General features: G+C 38.5%; 3 protein-coding genes across 5 annotated transcripts; all 3 read right to left on the bottom strand.

The window, feature by feature from the left end:
• Nucleotides 1–69: 69 nt before the first annotated feature.
• LOC121651325 (serine/arginine-rich splicing factor 6-like) lies at nt 70–4,941 on the bottom strand. Of its 2 annotated transcripts, none has more exons than XM_042003430.1 (6): nt 4,721–4,941; nt 4,189–4,349; nt 2,227–2,345; nt 1,926–2,128; nt 1,733–1,804; nt 70–1,638 (listed from the first exon to the last, which is right to left on the bottom strand). In XM_042003430.1, exons 1-6 carry the CDS (start codon nt 4,825–4,827, stop codon nt 1,182–1,184), a joined length of 1,119 nt encoding a protein of 372 aa, XP_041859364.1. In that variant the 5' UTR covers nt 4,828–4,941; the 3' UTR covers nt 70–1,181. The 2 variants fall into 2 exon arrangements, with proteins under 2 accessions (XP_041859364.1, XP_041859365.1); XM_042003431.1 differs by having other exon boundaries at nt 4,216–4,349; nt 4,721–4,940.
• Nucleotides 4,942–6,102: 1,161 nt separating this feature from the next.
• On the bottom strand, nt 6,103–10,059 carry eif2s2 (eukaryotic translation initiation factor 2, subunit 2 beta). Its single transcript, XM_042003436.1, has 9 exons — nt 9,928–10,059; nt 8,558–8,741; nt 8,307–8,407; nt 7,981–8,110; nt 7,799–7,899; nt 7,456–7,604; nt 7,307–7,363; nt 7,074–7,159; nt 6,103–6,707 (listed from the first exon to the last, which is right to left on the bottom strand). The coding sequence occupies exons 1-9, from the start codon at nt 9,940–9,942 to the stop codon at nt 6,532–6,534; spliced, it is 999 nt and encodes a 332-aa protein (XP_041859370.1). The 5' UTR covers nt 9,943–10,059; the 3' UTR covers nt 6,103–6,531.
• A 1,170-nt stretch (nt 10,060–11,229) lies between these two features.
• LOC121652024 (charged multivesicular body protein 4b) lies at nt 11,230–18,241 on the bottom strand. 2 transcript variants are annotated; one of them, XM_042004548.1, is made up of 5 exons: nt 17,901–18,241; nt 13,901–14,078; nt 13,454–13,568; nt 12,733–12,859; nt 11,230–12,493 (listed from the first exon to the last, which is right to left on the bottom strand). In XM_042004548.1, the coding sequence occupies exons 1-5, from the start codon at nt 18,082–18,084 to the stop codon at nt 12,417–12,419; spliced, it is 681 nt and encodes a 226-aa protein (XP_041860482.1). In that variant the 5' UTR covers nt 18,085–18,241; the 3' UTR covers nt 11,230–12,416. The 2 variants fall into 2 exon arrangements, with proteins under 2 accessions (XP_041860482.1, XP_041860483.1); XM_042004549.1 differs by having other exon boundaries at nt 11,230–12,481.
• Nucleotides 18,242–19,013: the final 772 nt, after the last annotated feature.

Raw genomic sequence — 19,013 nt, 5'->3', positions numbered from 1 at the left:
GGATATATAGGTCATTGTCGATGCTGCAGTCCAGGTTTCTTTTAACTGACACAAAGCAAACCAACAAAAGACTTTAAAATATTTTATTGTACACAAAAAAATAAACATAAAAAACTCAACATTTTCCAAATTATCTTATTCATCAGTATAATTTGAATTTATTCCACAAGATGGTGAGTGGTTGCATTCAGTATGTTTACTGTTTATAAATGCACAAGGACACATCTTTCACCCTGCTCTGAATGTGTACCTTTAACTTCAAACTAGAAGCACACTTTCTAATAAACAAAATCTTGACAAAACCTGTAACCCCTTAAATGCTGAAGACAAAAGAAAAATTAAAACCCAACCCTGCAGAAAACCAGACATTGCATTGAAAAAATTGAAACTCCTGAAAAAAAAAAAATCAAATTTTAGGACAACTCAGACTGCCCCACTAAAAAAATTTGAGGAAAATCAGCTACAAAATATGGAAAAGCAACAATCATTCTGTGCCGATTAGAGTCTGTACAAGAGGTGAAAAGGTGATCATTATAATCCAACTACAAAAAAAGTTATTCAAGAATGAAACAAACCCTTATTTTGGTGTGAATATGCAGTTATGGGTTATAAGCTCTTGCATGCTAGTTTAGACTGATGAAAAACGCAGACTGACCAATTCCTTAAGAAACTGAGCCTCAAAGAGAAAACTATTCCAGTTGTGTGGCCAAATGCTACTTTTCTCCAAACAGAAAAATAAATGAATACATACATTTGATGGTTGTAGTTAATGTTTTAAATGGTGCACTAAGAACATTTAAAATTCTGGCAAATTGTATTAAACTGACCAAAATTACCTGAAAATGGTGTTTGTACAAGACTGCTTATTTCTCAGAATTAAAACAGACTAACCAAGCTAACCAATCAGGCTGAACAGAAAACTGAAACTGGACTGCTGAAAGCATGTTAAGCAGCTCCAACATGTCAATTTGTTATTATTTGGGGGATATTTCTGCACAAATTGCAAGAAAAACTCTCTAGCAATGTACATCAATCTGTGAAATGCTAAGAGATGTGTGCATGCCTGAAGGAGAAAAATAGAAGTCAGAAAGCATAGGCCAGTTATTATAATACTGCTCACTATATACAGCATGATAATCAACCTCAACAATAAGAAAAACACCTTTCCTCTCCACCGTCTTCTAATCCTGAGAGGCTGATCTGGACCGTGAGCGAGATCTTGAGCGGGACTTTGAGCGTGATTTGGAGCGGGAAGCCGAGCGCTTCTCTGGTGACTTTGATCGACGATCAGCTTCCTGTGGGGATGGGGACCGGGAGGCAGATTTGGCAGCACGCTCTTCTTTTCCATTCTCGACAGGAGAAGCTGAACGACTGCGAGACTTCTTCTCACCGGGCATCTCCTTTGATCTACTACGAGAATCTCGTTCAGACTTTACTTTAGAACGGCTCTTTGAGCGGGACTTTGATTTCCGGTCTGCAGAACGAGAGCGAGAGCGAGAACGAGATTTGGACTTGCGAGATCGAGAGCGGGATCCGCTTTTACGAGAGCGTGACTTCCTTTCTCCTGACTTGGAGCGAGACTTCCTTCCAGACCTTGAGCGGGAATGATGGCGTCTCTTTTCACTTCGGGAACGAGACCTGTTGGAACAAGTAGAATAAAATAAAATGAATTTCTTATCTTTTCCAAATTTACATTCTACCCTTAAAGTAACCATACCACATCCAACCTCACCTGGAACGCGATCTAGAACGACTCCTTGAGCTCCTGCGGCTCCTGCTGCGAGAGCGACGGTGGCTGCGAGATCTAAAGAAAGAGCAAGAGTTAAAGAATACATGGCAACTCTAATAAGAGAGGATTTAAAATAGTTTAATTTGTATATTTTGTGAAGTTACAAAAAATAATGATGGAAGGTTTGTGTACATACCTGGAGCGGCTGCCAGAATAAGACCTTCGCTTGCGAGGTCTATCCTCCACTAGACGTATCTTGCGCCCATTGATGTCTGTACCATCTAGCTTGTCCATAGCCCTCTTCATGTCAGAGTAGGTCCTGAACTCAATTACGCCCTCATTGGTGCGTTCCTTGTGGGCATCTGCGTAGGTCACTTCTCCTGCTTGACGCATGAAATCCTGATGGACAAGAAATGTGGGCGTAAACAAAACAAAAAGTGTATACAGGAATGTTCAGTGCATCAAATGATAAAAATAGCACGGGGGGGCACGTTTACCTTGAGGTCCTGCCAACTACAGCGGCTGGACAAATTCTCCACAACAAGACGATACTCAGTACGAACCGGAGGTCCATACTTGTCCCTTCCAGTGCGACTCCTACTGCTATAACCACTACCTTTAAAAACAACAACACAAACAAAATGTTAGAAAAAGCTAAAGTACCACAGACAAAAGAACTACCGGCCTGGGCTATCTAATGAACATAGGTCAGATCAAAGTCCAAGGAAGATCAATTTAAACTTAATAAAAAGGAGTCCAACTGATCCCATTTTCAACCACAAAGATTGAGATAAATGATGTACAAGCCACTTCATGGGCTCTTTTTAAGGTTTGTAATATTCACAGCACTGCATCTGTTTCCAGCAATACAAAGCCCATCTTACATGAGTACATCACACTGTGATGCTTTAACTGCATAAACCTGTAACACAAACAAAGGGGGCATTCATAAAGGTTTTCGTTAAAGGATTTGTTGACCAAATTAGGAGTAAATGGTGTAATTCAGTGGTTCTCAATCCAGGTACTCAGAACCCACTGCTGTGCATGTCTTAGGCGAGGTTCTACTCCAACACACCTGATTCAGATTAATGAACTTTCTCATCAAGTTCTTTGCAAGCCTGTCAAAGAGCCATTTGTTTAATTCAGGTGTGTTAAAGTAGGGTTATCTCTAAAAATGTTTTGTTTTAGTGTGAGTTTTGAGAACCAGTGGATCATGAGGACCAGGATTGAGGAAACAGTGGCGTAATTGATACCTTTTTTTTTTTTTTTATAATTGTTACTGATGTTACTGGATGTCAGTCTGGAATAATCTTTACCAGTTGTGTACTTACAAAAGTTCTTTAGACTGTAAGTTCTTATCTAGTGCCGATCCACTCATGTTTGCTTGTCAACATAGAAACCAATGACAATCCTCACCATCACCCCTGGTCTATTGGCAAAAGGCTGCTGTCATCATGGCTTCCGGTTAGGTCAGCCAAGGACCAAGGGGGGCAAAGGTCACACACACATTGTAAGGTGAAAGCCAAGGCCAAACGGGACAGGCAGTCATCTTAGCCAGTCATCTTTAGCCTCAATGGACTCTCAGCCTCAGCCCGCAACTGGACTCTTTCAAATTAAAACATCAAGGACTTTTGTTAATGTTTAATATATATATATATATAAAGAATATTCCAAACAATACATATTTCACAGGTAAATGTTAGTGTAGTCCTAATGATTAAGCAAAGGCTACACTAGCTACCTTTATTGTAATCTACTGTTTTTTTAGCATCATATTTTGTTGTGCAAACAAATTTTAAAAATTACACCCACACATAAATCGCACAAATATATCCTCAAACAACTTTACCATTCCCAATATTTTGTAGTAGTTCTAACATTGATTACTAATCATCCCATTACTCTTTAGCCTGCTATTTCAGTGTTCTGACTTGCAGTTAATTGCTTGTTCCTAAGAAGGAACCACAGATCAACCCAGAATGGCCTGAGATCAAGAGGAGCAAAAACCTGCAGGTCAGCAACCCTCAGCTGAAACTGAGAACTGTTCAGCAGAATTAAAAAAAAAAACTTAAGAGGCGAGGGATCCACTTCCTTTGGATATGAATACAAATGAGATCTGAATAAGCATTTAAAGTTCAAAGTAATACAGGTGTAGTATATTAAAACTAAAACTGCACTATTAATGCACGTCTTAGATGTGAAAGGCTGCGAACGATGCGACCCATTTTAAGCTGACCAAGTGACTAGTTGACTATTTAAAAACTGCTGGCTATAAACTGTGACACCTGAAAAACAGATTACCTGGCAAAAGCATCCCAACTCCCGTAAAACGTATGCATTAAAAGTTGTTAATTTGCATTATTACGAAGCACCAGAAACTGCTCTCTGTGCAGCCCAAAATGACACCTCACCCCGGAGGGAAGGGGAAGAGAGGGTATCTTGTAATAGACTGCACTTACTGCGCCCACCACCCCAGTAACCCCCACCGTTGCCATCTCGGTCTCGTCGCGGGCCCCGGGCATGCTCGACAATCACTCGTTCCCCGCACAACTCCTTCCCGTTCAGCTCGTATACGGCATCGTCAGCATCCCGATTATCTTCAAACTCCACAAATCCATATCTACAAAGGAAAGAGAAGAAAAAATGGGGTGGGGGGAGTTAATTTCCGTAAAACATCGACTACATTAACATGTTAGCTAACCCCACGTTTACTCTGCGTTGTAGAAAATACAAAGGCGCCATGTTGGCCATGCCACAGTTAGCACAGCACAGGCGAACAGTACTAAACTGACGATACGCAATTCGATTTGATGTTGGTGTTTCCATTAAAATACCGACATTTCTGACTACACGTGCTAAGTCCAATGCTCAGATTGAATATATTTAGTACATGCATTAAATGTGAAGGTGACGTCGTTAACACAAACGGTAGCATTAACGCTAGCTAGGAAACGTTAGCTTAACTTAATGTTTGCTTTAACCAAAACTCACCCGTTTTTTAAATCAATTTCCATCAGCTTTCCATATCCGCTGAAAAATCGCTGGATGTCTTTTTCTCGGACATGATAACTTAGCCGTCCTATGTAGACACGAGGCATGACTGTTTTTAGTTTTGCCTGAGTGTTCGCAACGCGTCGTAACTGGCACCTTCTACTAGCTAGCTCCGTTAGCTAGTCGCTAAGGAGCGTTAGACTATAGGCTAAACAGCCAATGAGCATAAAGCGAAGGATGAAGACTTCCGGAAAATGGACTTCAAACCTTTGGCTACACTGCTACGATATGTCCAAAAGCAATATTTTCCTCACTCGTACGCAAATCTAAATTCACAATTATTTAAATGACAGTAATTATATAGCTATAGTTAATGACATTCTGGAACAATAATTACCAGTGAAAGCTGTTTAGCTATTTCAGTTATACAACCTTGAATACGACAGCATCTTACAGTGGTGATAAGAGTAGCAGCAGCATAATGGTTCTCAAGTTGGACACCTATACAAGACAATAGCTTTTTTTCCCCCAAGAGTAACCACTGTTTCAAGCTTATCAGCTACGTTTTTACATCAAATCACAAATAAGGTATGTTGTTACAGCATGGATGCAAGCAGAGAAAGTATTGCAGAGAGAGAGAGTAGAATATTTTATTTATGTAAAAACCAGGTTTTAAAATTATTCCAGTCACATCTTATCCACAGTCTCAAAGAGCAGAACCCCATTCATTTCCAGCATCACAGCACTTATTTTATGGGATTGCAATTAACTCAAGAAAATCTTAATATTTGATTACTTTTTGAAATTGTTCTTAAATCAAAAGTTGGTAAGAAAATTTCTTGATCCGATTTGGATATTAATGCTACAAAACCACCCAAAGATCACTGTAGTTTTTGTCTCACAAAGAGCCTCAACAAGTTGAGTCCTGTTGTCCCTTTGACAGCTCAAGTAGTTGTACGCTGCTTCATCTTCTACTATAAAAATCATGAGCAACTCAGTGTTTGGAGCATCTCATATAATGGCTTCAGTGACAAATGTATAATTTCTTATCTATACTAAGTTGGATCAGAAAATTCTGGAGCAACTGCTCTGTGATTTGGGTAGGCAAGTTTGGTCCACAAGAGCTGCAGTCCTGCAAGTTTTAGATGTTTCAGTTTCAACACAACTGATTCAAATGAATGAGTGACTGAACTTGATGTTACATTAATTTAAATCGACTCAGGTGTGTTAGAGCAGGAAGACATCTAAGATATGCAGGACTGGTAGACCAAAAAAAAAAAAAAAAAAAAAACTATTTTTAGTAAAGCATCACTGAGCTCAAGAACAGAGACAAGCACTGCTGCAGTTACCAGAGCAACATAGCTTAACACAAGTCAACTGGCTGTGTGGAGAATTGTAATATTTATTGGAGTCTTTCTGTCTGGTATGTAAAGAGGGAGAAGAAACAGGAGGATAAAAGCTGTGGTAAATCAGGCTTTTCTTGGAGGAATCAAGAATCACAGCAAATGGACAAAAAAAACCTAAGAGGAGGAGGGTTCATTATCCAAACAACAAACAAATGCATTCAATCCAACAGTGTATGTGGTGAACATCTGCTTATGGTTACTGAACCCGAATTTGTTGGTTTTAAGATACTCTCTCACTGCCTGCCTGCCCATCAGGCCACGACAACTAAACAACAGCCAAACCCTCCCGCAGTTCAATTCAGAGAGTCCTTTTAGCAAATCGAGGGGGCACCCAACCCCAGCTTCAGCCCTTCTGTGGGGAAAAAGGAGGCTGAGAGAGGATGGGGAGCCCAGTTTTCATGGCCTCTAGTTGGCTTTGGCGCGGAGCTGCGCCCTCTTGCCCGTCACAGCCTGGAAACCGGTCTTGATGCTGGCGACGGAGCAGCGGGAGTGGCACGTCTCACACTGTAGGAAATAAAGACGAGTGTCCTTCTGCAGAATGGTCTCTGGGGAGCGGCAGGTGTGACATGTCACATACTCCTCTGCAGGGATGAGAAAAAGGTTATTAACACTGGAATGCAATTTATGTGGCTGCCAAACTTAATCATGGTATAAAAAGTGAAACTGATGATTAAAATCAACACATAATTAAATACCCTTAACTAATGTAGGGTTGACTCTGAAAACACTGCAAACTTGTGTTTAAAATGTAAGAAATATTTAAATTTTATTTAATAAAATACTTTTCTGCAGGGTTAAAACCCTGAGACTATATCACACACAAATAAACAAAACAAATAATACAACTTTAGATGTGTTATGCTGGTAGTGACCTTTATGCCTGTAAATGCATTGAGAACTAAATCAGTTCACAAAATTACAATATAAGAGGGTTATTTCCCACTTACTGATATATCTTCTCAAAACATTTTCTATTTGTTTCTGTTGAAATCTGCCTTTGATCACAAGTTGGTTGTTTCCATCTATTGAACCACTGTTAACAAACAAGAGGCACAAGACACAAGCGCAATCTTTCATTAAACAGTGCACACACCGACACGTCTTCTTTCAAGAAAAAGAATTCAAAACTGGTTCCAGAATAAATACGTAATGTCAAATTACTGTGAATACAACAACATACCTTGTTCCCAACTCAGCCAGGAGAAAAGCGAGGAGATGTTTAGGCTGACGATGCAACCTGTGAGAAAGTAAGCAGTACATCAGGTTTAAGATAATACTTTTACAAACTACAAAGCAATGTGTAAACAGCAGTTGGACAGTGTGGCTCACAGTTTGCAGATGTCTGTGAAGTTGACGAAGGAGGTTTTCTTGGTTCCCACACGGACGACCTGAGGAGGCTTCATCACAAACTTCCTCTTCTCTCCAGCCACCATGTCAGGGTTCTTCTCCCTCATGATGTTGAACACTCTGTTTAGGAGCTATGATAGAGACTCTGGCATTAACTGACTCATATTTACAAAATAATATTCTTGAGCTCACTGTCACATCTATGTTAGCATAGGTGTTCATTCAAAACATCACGCCATGTAAGGATTATGTAAGTATGTTAGACAGAAATTTCAAATTAAATAAAAGACTGATTTCCAGTTTTTCATTGTAAATGCAGTCCTACCTCATCATAAGTGTAGTCTCTTTCTGAGCCAGCCCAGGCTGGTCCTGTGGAGGAGCTGAACGAGATGCCGTCGTTGTTCTTGCTTTCATCATCTTCCAGTGCTGCAAACATATTATCCAAAAGCTGTAACTCAAATTTTATTTTCTCTCTCAATTTTAAAGATGAGATCATTTAATTTTTACCTTCATCTTTTTCCAACGGCTCTCCCTCATCAAAATCAACTTTCTTTGATTTCTTCTTTTTGGTAGGAAGCATCAAATCCAGGTTGTCCTCATCCAGCGCTTCCATTTGCTCTCCTTCAATTTTCAGCTCCTGGTTAATTACAGTGGAAAGTGAAATTCAGCAGGGTGATTATGGGTAATTGCATTAAGTGCAAATGAGACAACGGAAAGGAGAAGAACAACCAGTAACTATCGCAGAACTGTATCAAAATCATAATGCAGTAATCAAGATCATGTGCACAATACAAGAGATGAGGAGGAACCTTTGAGGTTTAGTAGTGACACACCTTTAATCCCTCCTCTATGTCATTGTCAAATACTTTCTTGGGTTTCTTCTTCTTTTTCTTCTGGTTGAAGAAGTTTAGGTCATTTAAATCATCAGATGGTTCTTGGAAAAAGAAGAAAAAAAAAGTTTAAATACGAACTTATGCTTCTGTGCACATAATGCACAGTGTCACAGCCATCAATAGTAATATTTACTGAAAATGGGCCCTTAAAATGAGTTCTGAGTGACAATGTCAATATTTTCCCAATTCACCTTTCTTCCTTCCTTCATCTTCATCTAGATCCACCTCCTTGTCATCTCCAACTTCTGGCTCTGCCTCCTTTGCTTCCACCTCTTTAGCCTCTTCTCCTCCAATTCCCTCTCCTCCATCCTCATCCTGCATGAAGGGCTTCTTCTTCCTCTTCTTCTTCTTGGTCATATTGGGATCAAAAATCATCTTTAAAAATAAAGAGAAAAAGAAAGAAGTTTTAAAAACTGCTGGCAAGACAATGGTGTCCAAAATGATTCCCAGGTAAATTTTAATTTTGGCTACTTCAAATAGTGCTAATGCTGACAAATGTTACAATTTCAGTGTTACAGTGAGAGATTAAGGCTGTATAAATTTTCTGGTGTGGTGCAGTAAGTTAGGGACAACTAACTGGATGAGTCCTTGGAATATGTATTTCCACAAAATCCACACTCATTTTGAATTTACAATGGTAAACCAGAAGTTCAGATTAATTAAAATGAATCTTCATTTAGTTTAATTAATAGCTTTGCGTGTTTAATAAAGCAAAATGTTTAAATAAAAAATCCCAGAAGCTCATTCCAGATTGTATTACTCCAATTTGCCAATTTGAAAGACTAATTTTTTATAATTATTTATTATTATTTATTTTTCTGGCCTTTCCCTGGCTTAAAGCGTGATAATGAAGAAAAAGCATTGAAAAGAAGAATATAGAGCCTAATCCAGGCGACCACAACAAACAACCGTTGCTGTCATAGTTAACTATTTCAACTGCCTCAAGAACAATTATCTAGGCCTTCCTTGTTTCCGAATAATAAACTACTGACATAAAGTACAGGCAAGTAGGGTTTTTTCAAGCACCAACGAGCAGTGTCAAGCTGTTCCATTCCCAGAAAGGTGTATGTCTTTATAAGACACTTAGTTTTCTATTTCAACCGTTATAGGTACTAGGTGTTTAGCATACATTTGCAGGTCTGTTGGGAATTATTCGAGCTTAATATCAGTAGCTTTGTCGTGTTAGCTGAAAAACAACGGTAATCGCAGTAGTTTCAAGCAGCTAATGCTACTTTGCTAACCTTAGCCACTTGGTTTGAGCTAGCTTTCTAACGGTTACGACAAGGCGGATTCACGAGCGACGTCTATTATTACCACACGTCAGAGTTTATCAATCGCTACAGAACAGTATGAAGGATTTCCTTTTGTGAAACTTGCTAATCGGAGCGCTAATTAGCCCTACTGCGGCCATGTGAGAGCTGTTGCGGACAGGGAGTGGAACAGCGTTGCCAAGGCCCAAAGTCATCCTAAACACCGAGGCGATCCGAGAAATTAATTAAAGCCACCCTATGAGTTCTAACATTGAGACAAATGAAAGTGCAAGCAACCCGAGATGACGAACCTCGTCTCCTGACATGTTTGGGATGTGAATAAGATCCAAATCAGACCACTTTTTATTCCTCGATCAGTAACACGCCTCTGTGCCGAAATTTTCTTGCATCAGCGAAGGACCGCAATGCGCAAGCGTGAAGTCGCCAAATCCTGACGTACTTTCTCTGCGACGGCGCATTATGAATAGAGTATTCTAGCACGTCAAAACTGATTGACGCTTTGGTCTTATTTATTTATTTATTTATTTATTTCCGTGCCCAAACTGTTTATTTTTGTTAAAATGTGTATGCTTACCTCTCCAGTCTCTGCACATAGGTTGATATTGTTAAGAGGCAGTTTTAGACTTATCTTTTAAGTAAAGCTTTTGATGAATTATATTAGGGCAATAAATGCTTTCATTTTACTTTTAGTTTAGTTTATTGTATTTACTATATTTAATGTTTTTCTGTTTGTTTTTCTTTAACCTTAACATCTTTCATTTTTCTAGTGTCATAGCTTCCCCAATGCGATTAATAAGGGTTGGGACGGCACCTCTAGAGACATAATTTCATGTACATCTGTGTCAGTGTGTGATAATGTGTATGCATGTGTTGTATGTTGTGTATATGTGTGATCTGTGGGTTCCTGATCTGGGGATGTTTCATGTTTTTTCCATCATGTTTTTAATGTAAAGCACTTTGCGTTACCTTTTTTTGTACAAAAAGTGCTTTATAAATAAAGATTGACTGATTGATAGGTTGTTCAATAATCCTACACGATACATTTGTGGGCAAACCTGTACATACTTTCAGCTCAGTCAGTAAGTTAGATCATTAAAACAGTATTTTTTTAACCACTCAACCACTGTGGTACAGTGACAGTATCCAGATTCATAAATATTAAGACCTTTCTTTGCGCTGAGTTGCTTAACAGATTCACAATGGGCTTCAGGTCTGGAATCACCTTGGGCCACTTCAAAATGTTGATATTGCTTAGTCTCTTTGCCATGCAAAACGACAAAGTAATCCATTACAAGATTAAATAATTGCATTTTGCATCTGGAAAAAACCATAAGACAATATAAAAAAAAATCCGATGCCCTGAGATAAAAGACAAAATACGATATTGAACTGTATAAAGTTGTTTCTATGGAAAAAGTCAAATTTCCCCAGAACTCACCTAAGCTCTCCAACTACATCTTAAATTGGTAGGTTGTTCTAATAAGTAACATATTATTCAACTCCATTCACTACATCCAAATCTGTTTGGAGGACCAGGATAGGCTTCAACTTGCTGTGCACAATAAGAAATGATAAATCTTCCACTACAATCAAAGAATTGAAAATCTTTTAATGATTTTGCAAATAATATTCTCATCTGGATAAATAAAACATAGAAATGCAAACATGCTTGTCCATCTGTACTAGAATGATGTTTTTTCTATGTTAAAAAAGACAAACAAAACAAAACAAAACAAAATATGATTTTGAAAAGATAAAGGAACTGACCCTTTAAAACTGTTGATGCTGTAGATTGGCTATAATTTTATCTTTTATAAACCACAATTTTATCTGCAGTTAATAAGGTGTGACAATAGTTTATTACTATCATTTTTTAACAATATACAATTTGAAACAAAACTGTTTTGATAAGGACAAAGACAGACAGAGCAGGGTGAACGTGTCAGGTTAAACATGTCTCTTTCTAGCCGTGCGGTGTGAGTTGTATTGTGACTTTCCATCGCTGCATGCTTCACACAACCTCAACTGAACCTCTTGGTGACAGCAGAATTACAGTACATGAAAAAAAGAGAAACCCTTTTTTTGGATATTTACACCAAATATCAAGAACTACAGGTGAGGACATGTTTAGAGGGAGTGGGAGGTCGCCGAAATGGCGACAGGAGGCAAAAAGAAGAGGAAGCTCAAAGCACGACTGAAAAAAGAAGTTAGGATTCTGGCAAACACACAGCTCTTCAGATTCTTCACCCACTGCATGCTTCTATTTCCACCCAAACAAAGAAAATGTTACTTTTTTCAATAAAGATAAATAGAGAGAAAAAAAAAACCTGTAGGTTGGAAAAACATCTGAGGATTTAACTTCAGTGAAAATTTCCCCTTCAATCAGTGACGTTAACATCAACAAATTATCGCAATAAAGAGCTCATAACTTTACGCCACACTGTAAACTCCACTGCTGCTGAAATAGTCCCGCCTACACAGAGTGCTACTCCTGTATTGAAATTTAGGGGAAAAATAATTAGGTACATTAACAGAGTTTCAGTAGAAAAGACCCTGGCTGGCTCATGTGCACTGAGCACCTGTGGGTCTGTGGATTTCTGTAGGGGGACAGGAAATGAAATACCACAGCATTGTTGCTTATTTGTAGTGTTACACAAAGTAGACAGTCAACTCTCCTCAGACACACACACAAAACATCCACCATCAGTCCATTCGTCCCCCTCCCCCCATTCCTTCCACTTTCCGCTCTGATGCAGGTAAGATGTTATAGGTGCTGGATTTACATGGCTTCCATTGCCCAGCGCTGCAGGTCCTCCATATCATCTTCATCTTCCTCTTTCTTGGCTGTGTAGAGGGCTGTGTAGAGGAGGATTAAGAGTTTTAAGACATTTGAAACAAGCCACAGTCCAAGCTCTGACCAAAAGCAAAAGAATTCTTCCAATAGCACAAGATAATCACTTCTGTTATCTGCATATCTATTATTATTGTTATTATAAATCTATTAATATTGTATTATTAGTTATTGTATTCTATGTTCATATTTAACACTAAAATGAGACAATTTCTGCAAATATGGATTTTCTCAGGACTTTTACCAGGTTTGGAAGGTAATGAAGTTGAAGGCACATTGGGGAGGGGGACGTTTTCTGGTCCCCCGATCTCCAGCAGGTTTTTGTCCAGCTCTTCCTGTTCCAGCTCATCCAGCTCGGCCAGCAGCTCATCCTGAGAGAGGGAGGGGGAGAGAGAGAGAGAGAGAGAGAGAGTCATGAAATGGCAAAATATATATAGACAAAAATGCCTTACTTGGAACAAAATCAGAATTCTTCAAGTCAGGTGACTGAGTTAGAAAAAGAGCGTATTCAGAGCATGACATCATCATAATGACTAACTACCTTCAGCTGTGGTGAAGCCATCTGAATAAGCCCATTCAAAACAACGGTTGATTTGACAAGCAAGGTAATGACTCATAAAACACAAAGGTGTGTCACAAAACATTGCAGGCAGGTGTGAAGTCAGAGACTGAACTCAAACCTTGCCTTACTGTCATTGCAACACTGTCTTTCAAACAGACATCAATCACAATCATACGCAATCACACACAAATACACAATCAAAATAAATGGCTGATGACAAAATCTCTGGTTTAGATTTGCTATAATTAGTCAAATTTGCGTTTAGTGAGTATTTTTTAATGATACTCAAACTAATAAACAGGCCCTTATCCACAAATACGAGTGAAAGCAGATATTAAAGTCCCATACATTTAGTAAATGCCACAAAATAAGTAAACATAGCTTTATGAAAGGCTTCAAACACCTCATCAAACTCCTCTCCAAAGCCGACGGGTTTAGAAATGGCGTCAGAGATTTCCTGGGCCAACTCCTGCTGCTCTGTAATGTCCTGCATCAGGTCATCCACCTTATCAATGTCCCTGAAACAATGACAAGGAGAAGACTGGTGTGTCAGAACAAATATAGTCACTTGCATAACCTTTAAACAGCTTTATTAACCAAAGTTTGAAAAGTGGTTCATGAGACATGCAGAAAAGTAGTCTGAGTTTAAATGCTAATGTTTTTCATGTAAGTTTTTTTTTTATGTTTTTGAAAGAGTTGATTGATAGTTGAATTAAACTAACACCCTTTGTTGACCAGTTTGTTGTCAGCTGATCTTATTTTTTTTTTTTTTTTCTCCTCTTTTCATATAGAACTCTTTTATATAGTCATCATTGTAGTTCCTCATCAGTGACCAACTGGTCATTCTTACATATTTTCATGAGCAGACTTCATGGCCTTGGCAGCAAAGCCCATGTTCTTGAGCACTTCAGTGTTGGTGTTGGCGTTCTCCAGGGCCTCTCTCTGGAACTCTATGGTTGACAGCGTGCCATCGATCTGGGCGAGCTGCTTCTCGTACCGCTTCTTTCTTTTCAAAGCTTGCAGCGCCGCTGAGGAGGAAATAATAATAATAAAAAAAGATTATTTCTACAGTTTTAAGTTTTAACTGGCACTCTGAATTATATCATTATGTGAAATAGTTTAATGGCAATTGCATGGAGAACTAGCTCCACTAGCATTTACCTCGGGCACTTATATTATCAGCAGCATTTCCACAAGCATCTAATGACAGGTAATGGTTATAGTTACACAGAAAAACACAACAGCAGTTTTAGGTTTTAACCCATTTGAAGGCAGTGAGCAAAGTAATTTGAGGAAGATAATTGGTTGTTTATGCAGCAAAATTACTAAATATTTTCTAGGTCACATCTGCCCTGTGTAATTTTGTTTAATAAGTATATTTAAATGTCTACTTAAAATGCCTATTCTGTCAAACAATTAGAACTACTACACACTGATAAGGGTATAAAAATAGAAAAAGACCATTCAATTATAATAATTTATCATGACATTTTAACCTCAGCTTTTATTCTATAATTGAAACATAAATGTGAACTGTGGGTGTTTGTCAAGTTTTTTTTTTTTTTTTTAACAAGACCAGTCTGATTAGAGACTGATGGTGCATTCCAGTTGTCCTCAGAATTCTGTGGTGTTTATTAATCATTATCACCAAAATTGGCTGTTGTTCTCATGGTGCACATTTTCACAATGGCTTTGTGATTTTCAGGTTTTTCTACAATGCTCACAAATTGGCTGTTCTGGAGGCTTCCATATTTTTTTTCCCCGAGTTGTTGCAACTGGAACATAAACTACCTGGAAATGAAGTCACATATTCTTGGCCGCTCAGAATTCCAGGACAAGTTGAATGCACCATAAACCTATGTTACTCAGCATCACACACAGTATTAGATTTAATGGGAAAGCTTGTCCAAACTTTTAACTGGTAGTATTTTCTTTTCAAAATCATCACCTACCATGCTAGTGAAAGCTGAAACAACAAAAAGGATATGCAAACAGCAACTTGACTTTTTTGGGTTTATTGAAGCCATTTAAGTACCAAACCTGCTGTTCAACAACACACACAACCTCAGTGGTTCTTGTGGTTCTAAGCATTTCCCTTTGAGTTTCAAAACACATTGAATTCCTGCTCTTCTAAGTTGTAGGAAACATCTTGAATGCATGTCCTCAAGAACCAGATCAGGGGCCTATTGTACAAAAGTAGGATTCAGATAACCAAGATAAATAAATAAGCTGGGTTCATTAAATCCAAAACAAGAGTTACAGGAAAGGTGTCATATTAGGAGATTTATTGCTTTGCTCAACAGCTTTCTGCAATGCCATTGGTGCACTGGGCTGCACCCACATCAAAATAAAATCCCCCTCGGGTGCTCATGAGGAGTGAAAAGGAAATCCTTTCACAGCATTACTGTTCAGGTGAAAATGACTTTTTATATTGTCCATTAATGCAGACTGTACATTGCTTGTGATATGCATTAATTGGTTTAATAGTCAACATCTTATCATTTAAGATGGTCTGCAATGCTGACGGGTTAATCAGCAATGTTGTGGCAAAGTGGTCTGGCTCGATCCATGACTCCCAAGTGTTTCAGACCTCTGCAGTCTATCAGCACCTATCACAAGGTGAGCCACAGAAACTTTATTAATAATCTCGTTTAACATCATGGCTGGGTCAAGACTATCACTATTTATGAGGTTGCGATGATGACATTTTGTATTCACAAGTGAATTCTCTAGCATGTTGCTGGTGGACAAAGGGTACGCCTGCCAGCCTTTTCTTCTTACTTGTTTGCAGACCCCCAAGAAACAAAGCGGGCCTTTAACAATGTCCATGCCATGCACATGTGGACTGAGACAATGCTGACATCTTCCTGAATGACTACAGTGGTCGGCTGGTCAGAGAACAATATGTCTTAAATTATTTTAGTTAATATGAGTGCTTTTTAGTTACATATGACCTGTAATGGCAGAGGAATTGGTGTTTGGCCTGTTATGACGTTTATGCTGTATACACGTCTGCAGGGAGGCTGCTGCATCCATTCATTTGTCTGTTAATTTGTTGTGTATGGATCTGTCCTGCATTTATTGCACCATGCAGACATGAGGGGTGTATTCATTACAGACCTTTGTGAATGTTATATGCTTGTGTTGTTTAATATTATTTGATGCTGTGCCTCTATCTTGTAGACCAGCCCCTCTCAAACATAAATATATACATATATATCCTATGCCTGTCAAAATGAATGTGTTAATGCTAAGTAATAATAATCTCTGGAATTAACGTGTTAAATTTTTGCGGGCATTATTGCATAAACAAAGTTCTTACTCATGCTATATTAAAATATGACTTTTGGATTACCTCAGTGGAAGAAGTTGATTTTGCTCATGCAGGTGCTCTGTTACAGCTGTGAACATAATTCACCAAAAACCACCGTATTCTCCTTATTTATGAAGATTCTGACTCTTTACAAGCCTTAAATTTAGAGGATGGTCATAGGATGACCCACTAATGTTTTTATTTATTTTTGAAACAATGAAAATATTTAGGTAATGATCACAAGTCTTGAAATAATGATAGTAGGTCTTGTTGAACTTGATGACAATGTGTAGCAGGTAGGATAGTATTAGTTTTCATTGGTAGTGACAGCTGACTGTAATAAGGGCTGACATTAAATAAATCTTGGAATTTAGCCTGCTCTTGAGCAGGCTAGCTCCACAGAATAAATCTCCATGGTAACTTATGTCACAACATATCACACTTTCCACTATTCTGCTTTTGGGTAACTGGACCACAAATGATTTTGTGCAATAGGCCCCAGAAATTTAGTGGCTCTCTTCTTTCAGTTTTGGGGCTACTAGTACTTGGATAATTGAAAAGCTGCACACCAATCTCTAAAAGTACTATTTAATATACCATAGCTGTTCAGTGTGATGGAAAGGAAAACTGGGATATATAAAATTAATCAACTGCAGCATTTACATGACCACAACCATGAACTCCTGTGTGTCATTCTGGGCTGACTCGGTCAACATTTGTAGAGCTATAATTCACATAGAGATAATGTTCACAAAGTACTCAAGCTAGTACAGAAGCTGTATAATGATATAATTTGAACTTTTTTTTCATTTGAAGGCAAGAAGTAATATGAAAACAAAAACCAAGGAAGACCATACATTTTCTTTTGGAACTATCCTCAGACTAGTGTATCAGATTGCCAATGACATTAAAATTTAACCCATTCTTCTAAGTGATGGTGAACCTGTTTGACACTGACGAGAATAATTAAAAGGGATTTTCTACATTATCTGTTCCTTACAGGGTCTACTTGTACCACTACAATCCGTTTTCCCCATCAATAAGGCCAAACACCTAAACCACCTTGTCTTTCTTTTTTTTACATTTCAAAATACATAAAAAGTGTAAATAACATTTACTTTTAAAAACCCTTACACTTATTGTCCTGGTCAAGGTGCAAACACGCCCACTTATACAGAGCTCAACCCTTGTCATAGCTAGTCTTGCCACAGTTTTTACCAGCTCTAATGATTCCTAAAGTCACCATTCATAATACGTAAGAAGAGTTCAGTAACGTTGCTCCGGTCAAAATAAGTTAACCATGCTTATAAAACATATATTCAATACTGGTTTTCAATCAATAATATATCTATCTTAAGGGGCAACCATGGCCATGATAAAAACGGGTAGGTGAGGCTGCCAACAGTTACGACAGCCCTGGAAACTTAGCCAATTCAGCTAACGTGCTAGCTAACATTTGAATTTTGATAGTTGACCTGATAAAAAAAACAAGAGACGGGGAACAGAGCCTCGAAGAAATAGCGTCCTTATATCTTACCTCTTTTGTTTTTGGTGCCGTTTTTCTTTGCTATCTGCAGCTCCTGCTCGATCTTTTTCTCTAAAAATTCCTGTTTCTTCGTTAGCATCTCCTCCGTCTCTCGGAGTTTCTGGATCGCCTCCTGTGGACTCGGTCCCTTTCCTCCCTTTCCTCCTCCTCCAAAAATCTTGCCAAACAACGACATAACTAAAATACTACTAAATCCCTTGCGTGTAAATAATAAGCAAAAGTGAACCACCAGGGAAATTCACGCCTGTGAAATACTATCTCGCTGACAGCCCGACAACACTTAGCCCTAGCCAAACCTGGAAGGATTGTTGATGTTTTTCTACTTCCTGGATAAGGCCCGATGACGTCTGTTGCCAGACGACACCAGTGGGCGTCGCCTATAGTTTTGTCTCCATCTGCTGGACAACTGACGTAACTGCAGCACTGATCAACGAGGCTGTGGTGGGCTGACGACCCTAATGAAAAACATTAAAACATCTAGAACCTGATGGCAGCAACACATCCCAAAATGTTGGGACAGAGGGAACAAAAGCCTGGAAAATTGGCACTAAAAGAGCAACGTTGCAGCTAAAGGTATTTGGCAACATGTAATTTTTTAAAGAGCGCCCTGGGGAGAGGCAATGTCTTTCACAAATAAAGATCACCGCATATTCTGTAACACTTCCAGAAATCCGTAAACACATGCCACGTCATCCAAAAATGCAGGTTTCAGTGCCATCATGCTAAAAATAAGCAATATCCGAACATGATCCAGAAACATTGCAGTATTCTGTCTTATGATTAAACACATGTAAATTCGAAATTGTTTTTGGAAATCACGGACACAGTGTTCTCTGGACTTAATGATAGGACAATAGTGATAAAATATTGTAGCTTCCTCAGTTACCTTTACTAAAAAAAACATGTTTTTATTTAATGCACATTCCTGTAACCACCAAGGCTGTTTTTCTAAACTTTGGCCACAACTATTCAGACTGAATGGCTCCTGCTTGAAAATAAACAGGATACATTATATAATCAAGAAATGTCAATTGAAGAGCAATTTAATTGCTAATATAATTACTTCCTTGTTGATTCAGTCCTAGACAGCCATGTAAACAATTG

This window comes from Melanotaenia boesemani, chromosome 13, assembly GCF_017639745.1.
Source record: "Melanotaenia boesemani isolate fMelBoe1 chromosome 13, fMelBoe1.pri, whole genome shotgun sequence".
Taxonomy (NCBI): domain Eukaryota; kingdom Metazoa; phylum Chordata; class Actinopteri; order Atheriniformes; family Melanotaeniidae; genus Melanotaenia; species Melanotaenia boesemani.
Note: the sequence above shows the minus strand (reverse complement) of the source record. Positions and strands in the feature narration are given on the sequence as shown.

Bases quoted from the DNA above. Each gene is read 5' to 3' on its own strand.
- LOC121651325 (XM_042003430.1), bottom strand. From the start codon at position 4,827: ATGCCTCGTGTCTACATAGGACGGCTAAGTTATCATGTCCGAGAAAAA. The intron at 2,129-2,226 runs GTAAACGTGCCC...CTTGTCCATCAG, and splicing joins GTAGTTGGCAGGACCTCAAG to GATTTCATGCGTCAAGCAGG. The intron at 1,639-1,732 runs GTGAGGTTGGAT...TTGTTCCAACAG, and splicing joins CGTTCTAGATCGCGTTCCAG to GTCTCGTTCCCGAAGTGAAA.
- eif2s2 (XM_042003436.1), bottom strand. The intron at 7,605-7,798 runs GTAGGACTGCAT...TCTCTATCATAG, and splicing joins GAGACTACACTTATGATGAG to CTCCTAAACAGAGTGTTCAA. The intron at 7,364-7,455 runs GTGAGCCACACT...ACTTTCTCACAG, and splicing joins TTCACAGACATCTGCAAACT to GTTGCATCGTCAGCCTAAAC.
- LOC121652024 (XM_042004548.1), bottom strand. From the start codon at position 18,084: ATGTCGTTGTTTGGCAAGATTTTTGGAGGAGGAGGAAAGGGAGGAAAG. The intron at 13,569-13,900 runs GTAAGAATGACC...TCATTGTTTCAG, and splicing joins AAGTCTGCTCATGAAAATAT to GGACATTGATAAGGTGGATG. The intron at 12,494-12,732 runs GTAAAAGTCCTG...TCCTCTACACAG, and splicing joins TTCATTACCTTCCAAACCTG to CCCTCTACACAGCCAAGAAA.